At 44.1% G+C, this 13,053-nt stretch overlaps 1 protein-coding gene across 1 annotated transcript in view; it reads left to right on the plus strand.

Annotated features, from left to right (window-relative positions):
- Window positions 1-13,053, plus strand: part of DGKI (diacylglycerol kinase iota) — a 1,086,779-nt gene that overhangs the window by 559,736 nt on the left and 513,990 nt on the right. Inside the window, exon 14 of the mRNA XM_033957757.1 lies at window positions 6,370-6,483. Within this exon, the coding sequence (XP_033813648.1) occupies window positions 6,370-6,483 (114 nt within the window). The remainder of the gene's footprint in view (window positions 1-6,369; window positions 6,484-13,053) is intronic.

A 13,053-nucleotide genomic window follows, 5' to 3' on the forward strand; every position in this document is an offset into this window, starting at 1 on the left:
GTAAAGCCATGTTGCCTCGGATCCTGTAACCCATTTGATTCAAGGAAGTACACTATCCTTTCTTTCAGCAAAACTTCCATTATTTTTCCAACAACTGAAGTGAGGCTCACCGGCCTGTAGTTTCCTGCTTCATCCCTGTGACCACTTTTATGAATAGGGACCACATTCGCTCTCCTCCAATCCCCAGGAATCACTCCCGTCTCCAGAGATTTGTTGAACAAATCTTTAATAGGACTCACGAGAACCTCTCTAAGCTCCCTTAGTATCCTGGGATGGATCCTGTCTGGTCCCATCGCTTTGTCCACCTTCAGTTTTTCAAGTTGCTCATAAACACCCTCCTCCGTGAACGGCGCAGAATCTACTCCATTTTCTCATGTAACTTTGCTAGACAATCTCGGTCCTTCTCCAGGATTTTCTTCTGTGAACACAGAACAGAAGTATTTGTTTAGCACATTCGCTTTCTCCTCATCACTTTCCACATATTGGTTCCCAGCATCTTTTAGCCTAGCAATTCCATTTTTCATCTTCCTCCTTTCACTAATATATCTGAAAAAATTTTTGTGTCCCTTTTTTACATTTTTAGCCATTTGTTTTCTGCCTGTGCTTTCGCCAGACGTATCTCTCTCATGGCTTCTTTCAGTTTCACCCTGTAGTCCTTTCTGCTCTCCTCTTCTTGGTTTTTGTTATATTTCACGAATGCCAACTCTTTCACCTTTATTTTCTCAGCCACTAGGTTGGAGAACCATATCGGCTTCCTTTTTCTCTTGTTTTTATTGATTTTCTTCACATAAAGGTCCTTAGCCATTTTTATCGCTCTTTTCAGCTTAGACCACTGTCTTTCCACTTCTCTTATGTCCTCCCAACCTAACAGCTCTTTCTTCAGGTATTCTCCCATAGCATTAAAGTCCGTACGTTTGAAATCTAGGACTTTAAGTATCGTGCGGCCGCTCTCTACTTTAGCCGTTATATCAAACCAAACCGTTTGATGATTGCTACTTCCCAGTGAGCACTCACTCGAACATTAGAGATACTCTCCATTTGTGGGGACCAGATCCAATATCGCTTTTTCCCTTGTGTGTTCCGTTCACCCTTAAATAGACAACTGGCTGATTAGAGCTCCCTTGTCTGAGGAATGGCGCACAGTGGAGCAGGTGCTCCAAGTGTTGGAGGACCTGCGCTGGATTTTGAACTACAGAAAGAGCAGTCTGATGCCAATGCAGTTGCTGGAATATCTGGGAGTTCTCTTTGACATGGCTGTGGGCAACGTCTATCTACCAGAAGCCTGCAAGCAGAAACTGAGTGATTTCTTCCCTTCTGGAGCAGCTGGCTCCTTCAGCACGGGACTATCTTCAAGTACTGGGATCCATAGTTGCCACGTTGGGTGTAGTTCCTTGGGTGAAGGCGCATATCCATCCTCTTCGCTGGGCTCCGCACAGAGATGCTTTACAGGCCTGTCTTCCTTGGACTCTGGAAGCTCAGGCCAGCATGCCTTGATGACTTCTCTCAGAGTCGCTCTGCAGGGGTGTACCACTGCAAATTGCCCCAAGGATCAATGTGATGACAGATGCAGACAATTGTCCTGTTCAGAGGAAATGTTCAATCAACCGGTTGGAGTTGAGCCATTCGGCTAGCTCTGATGTGATTGCAGAAGACTGGAAGGCCAAGTGGTTAGGGTCATCTCTGACAATGTGACAGCAGTAGCCTACATCAATCACCATGGAGGGATCAAGAGCACCCCTCTTGTTCAGGAAGCTTGCCTTTTTCTTTGGGTGAAATGTCACCTCCAAGCACTGATGGCAGCACATGAAGCGGGAGTCAACAGTGTTCAGGCAGATTTCCTCAGCAGATGGACTCTGTATATGAATGAGTGGACAGAGACATTCCGAGCCATAATACAGTGCTGGGGTCGGCCCTGCTTTGACATTGCCATGGCAAGAAACAAGAAAGTGAAAGATCTGAGACTGGAAGCGAGGGGCTTGACACTCTAGTTTTACCGAGGCCTCAGGAGATTTTCCAGTATGTCTTTCTTCCTTGGCCAATGATAGGCCGGGTCATTCAGTGGATTGTGGTCCATCAGGGCTGCAGTCATTCAGGTGGCTCCAGATTGGCCTTGCAGCCTGTGGTACGCAGATCTGATGCATCTGTGGAGGGGTTGCAGCCTTCAGATGAATTCCCATCCAGACCTGCTTACGCAGGGTCTGGTCTGCATGGAGGATCCAGTTTACTTTGATCTTACGGCATGTCTCATGAGCAATAAGCCTTAGCACAAAAAGGATATTCTGCTGTGATTATTGATACTTGTCTCAAGACTAACAAGTTGCTTACTCTAAGGCTTGGAAGGCCTTTCAACATTGGTGTGCTCAAGACCAGGTAGACCATTTTCAGCTCTGATCTCAATCATTCTCATCTTTCGTCAGGCTGACCTGGATAAGGGCCTCACTGTGGCATCTCTTCAGGTTCAGGTAGCTGGGCTTTCTTGTTTTAGATCCCGGGATCGTGGGTCCTCGTTGGTGTCTCATCCTGATGTCTCTAGATTTCTGAAGGGGGCTCTTCGTGTCAGACCACTGGTTAAGCAACCTTACCCTTCCTAGGACCTTAACCTGGTGCTGTCTAGCCTTACCAAGGCTCATGTTGAGCCCTATTGAGATGTTTCCCTCTTGGACTTGACATTCAAGACAATTTTTTTAGTTGCCATTTCTTCGGTGGAACTCCAGGATCTTTCTTGTAGGGAACTATTCCTCCGTATCTTAGAGACTGGGGTTTCCCTAAGGACAGTTCCTTCTTTCCTGCCGAAGGTGGTTTCGGCTTTCCATGTTAATCAGGAAGTGTGTTTGCCTGCCTTTCAGCCTACTGGTTCCAGGACACAAGATCGCCTGTTGAAGAAACTGGATGTGCACAGAGTGCTTCTGTGTTTTCTGGAGGTCACTAACAAGATATGTCTCTCTGACCATCTGTTTCTGCTGACTCATTCGGTAAAGAGGGCGCTCCCATTTCTACGGCCATGATTTCCAGATGGATCCATAGGGCCATTTCATCAGGCTACATCCTTTCTAGGGAACAGTCTCCTGTTTCCATCAAGGTGCATTCTACCAGGAGTGTAGCTTTTTTGTGAGCCGAAGCTAGAGTGGTCTATCCTGAAGAGATCTGCAGGGCGGCAATGTGGTCTTCCCTACACATGTTAGCTAAGTCTTAGAGTGGATATGGTGGCGAGACAGGACTCTGCCTTTGGGTCCTCTGTCTTATGGGCCAGCACCCTAGCTCTTTGGGAGACGGCTTTTGTACATCCCATCTGTCTAGAATGTGTTACCTGTTGCACTGGAAAAAGATATTATGTACTTACCTTGGTAAGCTTTTTTCCAGTAGATAGATAAGTAATCATCTAAATCCCTGCCCTGCCCATAGGAAGGACCTTAGGCGCCTGGGCCAATCAGGCCTTTGGCTCCTCTGGGATGGGCCGGAAAGGGGCAGGCCCACCTCATTTCGATGGAGGTGGACTTTCCAGCCAGAAGGTGGAAAGACATGTCCATCCGGTCAACTTTCAAGGTTAGCTGGAGGGGAGGTTCATTGGGGGGACTGGCAGGAGGAATTGGGCACCCTCCTGCCGGCGATCTTTGGGGAGGGGTGGGGTTTGTTTGGGGCAGGAGGGATTGGGCATCCCTCCTGCCATATTCATTAGGGGGGTGGGGGACTGGCAGCCGCAGCTGCTATACTTATTGCAGTAGGGAGATCCCTTGCCAAGATAAGTATAGTGGCTGCATCTACAATAACCCTTTTCTGTAACCGCGTCTGTAACATGGACATTGGTTACAGAATCAGGTTTATTTTAGACGGCCTTAGGCCCGATTCTGTATAGGTCGCCCGTCGGCTTCTGAGTGTCTTCAGGAAGCTGGTTCTGATTGCACAATTGTATTGGTAGTTAAGTTAAATGTACGATATGCTCTCTTGTAAAGTGGAGAAGGTAGAGATAAAGACTGTAATTGAATTCAAGGAAGTATGGATCAAGCACAAAAAATCTCATGGGGAGAGGAAGAGATAGTAAATGGTAACATAAATAGTAACATAGTAGATGACGGCAGATAAAGACCTGAATGGTCTATCCAGTCTTCCCAACCTGATTCAATTTAAATTTTTTTAATTTTTTCTTCTTAGCTATTTCTGGGCAAGAATTCTAAGCTCTACCCGGTATTGTGCTTGGGTTCCTACTGCCAAAATCTCCATTAAAACCTACTCCAGCCCATCTACACCCTCCCAGCCATTGAAGCCCACCCCAGCCCATCCTTCACCAAACGGCCATATACAGGCACAGACCGTGCAAGTCTGCCCAGTACTGGCCTTAATTCAATTTTTAATTTTATTTTCTGATTCTAGCTCCTCTGTGTTCATCCCACGCTTCTTTGAACTCAGTCACAGTTTTACTCTCCACCACCTCTCGGGAGTGCATTCCAGGTATCCACCACCCTCTCCGAAAAGTAGAATTTCCTAACATTGCATTTGAATCTACCACCCCTCAATCTCAAATTATGTCCTCTGGTTTTACCATTTTCCTTTCTCTGGAAAAGATTTTGTTCTACGTTAATACCCTTCAGGTATTTGACCGTCTAAATTATATCTCTCCTGTCTCTCCTTTCCTCTAGGGTATACACATTCAGGGCTTCCAGTCTCTCCTCATACGTCTTCTGGCGCAGGCATCCTATCATTTTCGTCGCCCTCCTCTGGACCATTTCAAGTCTTCTTATGTCCTTTGCCAGATACGGTCTCCAAAACTGAACACAATACTCCAAGTGGGGCCTCAACACCTTCTTCCTTCTACTGACTACGCCTCTCTTTATACAGCCCAGCATCCTTCTGGCAGCAGCCACTGCCTTGTCGCACTGTTTTTTCGCCTTTAGATCTTCGGACACTATCACCTCAAGGTCCCTCTCCCTGTCCGTGCATATCAGCTTCTCTCCTCCCAGCATATACGGTTCCTTCGGATTATTAATCCCCAAATGCATTACTCTGCATTTCTTTGCATTGAATTTTAGTTGCCAGGCATTAGACCATTCCTCTAACTTTTGCAGATCCTTTTTCATATTTTCCACACCCTCTTTGGTGTCTACTCTGTTACAAATCTTGGTATCATCTGCAAAAAGGCACACTTTTCCTTCTAACCCTACAGCAATGTCACTCACAAACATATTGAACAGGAATGGCCTCAGCACCGAACCCTGAGGGACTCCACTACTCACCTTTTCTTCCTCCAAGCGACTTCCATTAACCACCACCCTCTGGCGTCTGTCTGACAGCCAGTTTCTAACCCAGTTCACCACTTTGGGTCCTAACTTCAGCCCTTCAAGTTTGTTCAACAGCCTCCTATGAGGAACTGTATCAAAGGCTTTGCTGAAATCTAAGTAAATTACATCTAGCATATGTCCTCGATACAGCTCTCTGGTCACCCAATCAAAAAATTCTATCAGGTTCGTTTGGCACGATTTACCTTTTGTAAAGCCATGTTGCCTCGGATCCTGTAACCCATTAGATTCAAGGAAGTACACTATCCTTTCTTTCAGCAACACTTCCATTATTTTTCCAACAACTGAAGTAAGGCTCACCGGCCTATAGTTTCCCACTTCATCCCTGTGACCACTTTTGTTAATAGGGACCACATCCGCTCTCCTCCAATCCCCAGGAATCACTCCCATCTCCAGAGATTTGTTGAACAAGTCTTTAATAGGACTCGCCAGAACCTCTCTGAGCTCCCTTAGTATCATGGGATGGATCCCGTTTGGTCCCATCGGTTTGTCCACCTTCAGTTTTTCAAGTTGCTCATGGTATGGTTTGGGCAGACTAGATAGGACATGTGGTCTTTATTTGCTGTCATTTTCTGTTTCTATATTTCTCTGTGACTCATTCCTCATTTTGTCCCATTTTATTTCATCACACTGGTCCCTTATTTTGTCTTGTAATTGATTATTCATCTGACCTGTTCCTTCTTCCTCTCATTAACTCCCTACACTCTTCCTTTCTTCCCTGTACTGTATTCACATTTGTTAATTCAAAGCACTCTCAACACACGCTGTATTTACCTTTCCTTCAGTCAAAGGTTGTCAATATAAAAAATATCATCATCTCCTGTCATTTCAAGCTGCAATATGGGGTAATGATTTGAATTTTCTGATAATGACTTCTTGCTCATATCAGCATTTTAGTAGACAATTGAAAATGCATTTGTGTACAAGGTTCTTAGGAAATTAATGTATTACATTCAACTGTATATGTGCAGTTTTTTGTATTCTATTTTGTAAACCATATAGAACTTAATGGTATTGCAGTATAGAAATACATTTTTATGGTATGTATGGTTTCTTTATTCTGTTCTCTCTTTTGCAGGTGGGCTGGATTCTTTCTATACTGGATGAATTGCACCTCAGTCCTCAACCTCCTGTAGCAATACTCCCTCTGGGTACTGGGAATGACCTTGCTCGCACTCTTAACTGGGGTGGGGTAAGAACTTGCAGAAATAATTACTTATATACAAAGAAAGAGATTTCTCTGGGTAAAATATCTGATATTAGTATTATGTCTGGTAAAATGTGGATTTCTTTGACAATCTTCACCTAATCACAATCTTTATGGCTCTTTGGAGCCTGTTTACTAAACAATAAATATTAAGTAGCTAGTACTACTACTACTACTACTACTACTATTTATCATTTCTTTAGCCCTGAAAGGTGTATGCAGTGCTGTACATTTAACATGCAATAGACGGCCCTGCTCAGAAGAGCTTACAATCTAGCATGGATGTTTGTGTGTGATAGCAGTTAGCATAAATCCACAATAATGACAACAACATGCTACAACCTAGCAACACAGTAAAAATCTCATTCTAGCACAAGTAGGGATGGGGTGAGGAAGTAGCAGGGCATAGTTGGCATGTGGGACAGTTCCAAGCACTAGCTGTCGTGATCACCAGTTAGATGGCTGCACGTAATGCTACCTCAATCTCCTCACATCAAACTCCCCTATAGTGTACCCCCACCAAGGAAGTAATATTTTTTTAAAGCAAAATACATCCAAACTAAAACATTGAATAAACTTGAAAAAGAAAGCAGAAACATTAAGAAAATGCAACATAAATCATGTGTTCTATAAGAATAAAAGAATTGCCGCTGCTGGGTCAGACCAGTGGTCCATCGCGCCCAGAAGTCCACTCATGTGGCGGCCCCCAGGTGAAAGACCTGTGCCCTAACCGAGACCAGCCCTACCTGCGTTCATTCTGGTTCAGCAGGAACTTGTCCAATCTTGTCTTGAATCTCTGGAGGGTGTTTTCTCTTATAACAGACTCCGGAAGAGCATTCCAGTTCTCTACCACTCTCTGGGTGAAGAAGAACTTCCTTAGGTTTGTACGGAATCTATCCCCTTTTAACTTTAGAGAGTACCCTCTCGTTCTCTCTATCTTGGAGAGGGTGAACAACCTGTCTTTGTCTACTGAGTCTATTCCCTTCATTATCTTGAATGTTTCGATCATGTCCCCTCTCGGTCTCCTCTTTTCAAGGGAGAATAGGCCCAGTTTCTCTAATCTCTCACTGTACGGCAACTCCTCCAACCCCTTAACCATTTTAGTCGCTCTTCTCTAGACCCTTTTGAGTAGTACCGTGTCCTTCTTCATGTACGGTGACCAGTGCTGGACACAGTATTCCAGGTGAGGGCACACCATGGCCCGGTACAGCGGCATGATAACCCTCTCCGATCTCTTAGTGATCCCCTTTTTAATCATTCCAAGCATTCTGTTCACCCTTTTCGCTGCTGCCGCACATTGCATAGACGGTTTCATTGACATGTCGATCAGAACTCCCAAGTCTCTTTCCTGGGAGGTCTCTCCAAGTACAGCCCCGGACATCCTGTATTTGTGCATGAGATTTTTGTTACCGACATGCATCACCTTACACTTATCCACATTGAACCTCATCTGCCATGTTTCTGCCCATTTCTCGAGCATGGTTATGTCGAGTTGCAGATCTTCACAATCCCCCTGCGTCTTCACTACTCGTATCATCCGCAAATTTAATCACCTCACTCATCGTACCCATTTCCAGATCATTTATGAATATGTTGAAGAGCACGAGTCCAAGCACCGAGCCCTGTGGCACCCCACTGGTTACGTTCTTCCAGAACAAAAGAAAAGAAGAGACCCTAGAAATAAAAAAGAAGAGAATTTCTAGAGAAATTATCATTCAAAGTAAGGAAAACAACTTGGTGACTATCTCAAAATTAAATAAGAATACTGTATATCAGATGGTACATTTTCCATTTCAGAGTTCCTAACCACCAGTCCCATCTCCTCCTCTGTCTGGCCCAGATGTCCTCTTCTTTAATGCAAGAAAATTAAGAAAATGGAACATTTATAAAAAGATGCTTCTTTGCCTTATATATCACAAGGCATTTACAAAAAAAATTTCAAGTGGCTTGGTGGAGGGGTTGATACTGGCAGATGGGTCAGCTAAAGTCAAATGATAGGTTAAACTTTTTATTTGCACATATGGACTTGAATAATAATAATAAAGCTTTATTTATATCCCATCATACCTGTTTATTTATATCCCTTTATTTATTTATATAACTTTATTTCTATCCCGTCATGGATGTATGCTGATTCATTCCTTTCATTCATTGGAGTTCCTTTCATTTTCATGATTTGATTTGTTTGTGTACAACACTTTGTTCCTTGACTAGCGTAAGCAGTATATCAAGTCAATAAATAAATAATAAAAATCTTGCATCCTGAGAGCTCTTGTATCTTGGACAGTAGTCAGAAATTTTTTACTCCTATCTTGTGTAGTATTACAGATATCTGGAAAAATCAATCATTTCAATATTCAAAGTGATTTAACTAGCCAGAAATGGTTTCTACATAGTAACATAGTAGATGACGGCAGATAAAGACCCGAATGGTCCATCCAGTCTGCCCAACCTGATTCAATTAAAATTTTTAAATTTTTTCTTCTTAGCTATTTCTGGGCAAGAATCCAAAGCTTTACCCTGTACTGTGCTTGGGTTCCAACTGCCGAAATCTCTGTTAAGACTTACTCTAGCCCATTTACAACCTCCCAGCCATTGAAGCCCTTCCCAGCCCATCCTCCACCAAACGGCCATATACAGACATAGACCGTGCAAGTCTGCCCAGTACTGGCCTTAGTTCAATATTTAATCTTATTTTCTGATTCTAGATCTTTGTGTTCATCCCACGCTTCTTTGAATTCAGTCACAGTTTTACTCTCCACCACCTCTCTCGGCATCCACCACCCTCTCCGTAAAGTAGAATTTCCTAACATTGCCTTTGAATCTACCACCCCTCAACCTCAAATTATGTCCTCTGGTTTTACCATTTTCCTTTCTCTGAAAAAGATTTAGTTCTACGTTAATACCCTTCAAGTATTTGAAAGTCTGAATCATATCTCCCCTGTCTCTCCTTTCCTCTAGGGTATACATATTCAGGGCTTCCAGTCTCTACTTATACATCTTCTGGTGCAAGCCTCCTATCATTTTCGTCGCCCTCCTCTGGACCGCCTCAAGTCTTCTTATGTCCTTTGCCAGATACGGTCTCCAAAATTGAACACAATACTCCAAGTGGGGCCTTACCAATGACCTGTACAGGGGCATCAACACCTTCTTCCTTCTACTGACTATGCCTCTCTTTATACAGCCCAGCATCCTTCTGGCAGCAGCCACTGCCTTGTCACATTGTTTTTTCACCTTTAGATCTTCGGACACTATCACCCCCAAGGTCCCTCTTCCCGTCCGTGCATATCAGCTTCTCTCCTCCCAGCATATACGGTTCCTTCCTATTATTAATCCCCAAATGCATTACTCTGCATTTCTTTGCATTGAATTTTAGTTGCCAGGCATTAGACCATTCCTCTAACTTTTGCAGATCCTTTTTCATATTTTCCACTCCCTCTTCGGTGTCTACTCTGTTACAAATCTTGGTATCATCTGCAAAAAGGCACACTTTTCCTTCTATCCCTTCAGCAATGTGCTCTCTGCCAGCCAAGAAGGAGAAATGTGGGATGCGTGTTAGCGGCTTGGTGTGGATCCCTGACGAAGTGAAAGCGATATATGTCGAGTCCAACTTCCTCTTTCATCAGATGCGGTCTGGCCTAGCAAGGCCCCGAGGCTACCTGATGGAACCACGGCTAAACTAACACTAGCGGCAGCTGTGTGGGGAAGTTAAAAGTATGCAGTGAGCTGCCGCTAGGGAGAGGAGAGGTACTGCTGAGCTGGCAATTCCATCAGGCAGCCTCGGGGCCTTTGCTAGGCCGGCCCATCTCCGAGTGGGTTGCGGGGGGAGGGAAGAGAGGCTGGGGAGAGAAGACGAGGAAGGCGGGAATACGCGACGGCAGAAGGAAAGTTCGCTCTAATGTTGCTGTCTATATACAGTCTCTTCCCTTGTAAACCGCTTTGAACTGTTTGTGGTATGGTGGTATATAAAAATAAAGTTATTTATTATTAAGGAATGGAAACATAGAGTGCTGGTACTGCTTATACACGACGGCAGAAGGAAGTTGGGAGGCATACAGTGCCCAGCACCGCATACCCCCCACAAGCGGCTCGCATACCCCTTAGAATATACAACAATGATCTAAATTGTGCCATTAATCAGAAAAATAAACATCAAATCTGACTCAGTTCAGCATGTTTATGCTCTTATTATATAGTGATCAATGCAGCCCAATATGCTTATTTACTGCCAAAATAGTCTCAATCATATATAAGTGCAGCAGTGTATAAACCTCAAAGAAAATTTAGTTGGGATGGTGTGTGACAAGAGTGAAGGGGGGACTGTTCCTGAGAAAGCCGAGTGGCGAAACATGTTGAATGGGTCCCTTCCCAACGCAGATTAACAAGCTTGAAAAATAAAGAACTATGCCAATAGTGAAATGGTGGAAAAGTTAAGTTATTTAAAATATTTATATCTTTTTGATTTATAAGTTTTTATTAGGCATATTGAACACTAAGCACTCCCTAACTAAAAAAATCAGATTTGATGATGATTTATATGTCACAAAAATGTTTATTACACAGCTGTTGAACTAGTGATTAGCTGGTTGGTGGCATTTCTGAGGAATCTGCAATAAATAATACTTGAAGCATAACTTTAAGGTTTATACACTGCTGCACTTATTATATAGTGAAGCATGCCTACAGTTACACTGTGGGGTGAATTCAGCATGATTTATCATGCTAAATGCTAAGATGCCCATTTATTCCTATGGGCATCTTAGCATCTAGCATGGACAAATCATGCACAATGTGATTTGGTCATTCTTATTCATAAGAAATTACATCTAGAAGCTATGAGAACTAGTACTGTTTCATGTGTAGGACCTGTAGAGTAGAACAAATTTCCAGTATACATTAGGCAACAAAAAGATCTACAGTAACATAGAAACATAGAAGATGACGGCAGAAAAGGGCTACAGCCCATCAAGTCTGCCCACTCTGCTTACCCACCCCCTGTCTATGCCCTAATGACCCAATTTCCTTATCTTGACCCTCGTAGGGATCCCACATGGGTATCCCATTTATTCTTAAAGTCTGGCACGCTGTCTGCCTCGATCACCTGCACTGGAAGCTTGTTCCAATGATCAACCACTCTCTCTGTGAAGAAATACTTTCTGGTGTCGCCATGAAATTTTCCGCCCCTGAGTTTGAGCGGATGCCCTCTTGTGGCCGAGGGTCCCTTGAGAAAGAAAATATCATCTTCCACTTCGACACGTCCCGTGAGGTACTTAAATGTTTCGATCATGTCTCCCCTCTTCCTACGTTCCTCAAGAGTGTAGAGCTGCAATTTGTTCAGTCTCTCTTCGTACGAGAGACCCTTGAGCCCCGAGATCATCCTGGTGGCCGTCCGTTGAACCGATTCAATTCTGCGCACATCTTTACTGTAATGTGGCCTCCAGAATTGCACACAGTACTCCAGATGAGGTCTCACCATGGTCCTGTACAACGGCATTATGACTTCAGGCTTTCGGCTGACGAAACTTCTATTGATACAACCCAATATCTGCCTTGCCTTAGATGAAGCCTTCTCCACTTGATTGGCAGTTTTCATGTCTGCACTGATGATTACTCCTAAATCTCGTTCTGCTGAAGTCCTAGTTAAAGTTTCTCCGTTCAAGAAGTACGTCCTGCATGGATTTCCGCTTCCGAGGTGCATGACCTTACATTTCTTAGCATTGAAGCCTAGCTGCCAGGTTGAGGACCAACTTTCCAATGTAAGCAGGTCCTGCGCCATATAATTCTGTAAACTGCATTCACTGACTATATTACATAGTTTGGCGTCATCGGCGAATAGTGTTATTTTACCTTGAAGCCCTTGAGTCAGATCCCCTATGAATATGTTGAAAAGGAGTGGACCCAGGACCGAGCCCTGCGGCACTCCACTGGTCACCTCCGATGTTTTAGAGAGGGTACCATTAACCACCACCCTCTGAAGTCTGCCACTCAGCCAATCATTGACCCATGCAGTTAGTGTCTCTCCTAACCCCATCGATTCCATCTTGCTTAGCAGCCTGCGGTGTGGGACACTGTCAAAAGCTTTACTGAAGTCCAGGTACACGACGTCCAAAGACTCTCCCAAGTCCAACTTTCTTGTTACCCAGTCAAAGAAGCTGATGAGATTGGATTGGCAGGACCTACCCTTGGTGAATCCATGCTGACTGGGATCCCGAAGATTCCCTTCATTCAAGATTGTGTCCAATTTGCTTTTAATTAGTGTTTCCATGAGTTTGCACACTATTGATGTGAGACTCACCGGTCTATAATTCGCAGCCTCTGCCCTGCAACCCTTTTTATGCAGAGGAACGACATTAGCTAATTTCCAGTCCAGGGGAACTTTCCCCTTACTTAGGGAGAGATTGAATAGCTCAGCCAACGGTTTCGCCAGGACATCGCTCAATTCTCTGAGCACTCTTGGGTGCAAATTGTCTGGTCCCATGGCTTTGTGCACCTTGAGTCTTGCCAGTTCACTGTAAACTTCACCTGGTGTGAACTCAAAATTCTGAAACGGGTCTT

Source organism: Geotrypetes seraphini, chromosome 9 (assembly GCF_902459505.1).
Source record: "Geotrypetes seraphini chromosome 9, aGeoSer1.1, whole genome shotgun sequence".
Lineage (NCBI taxonomy): Eukaryota > Metazoa > Chordata > Amphibia > Gymnophiona > Dermophiidae > Geotrypetes > Geotrypetes seraphini.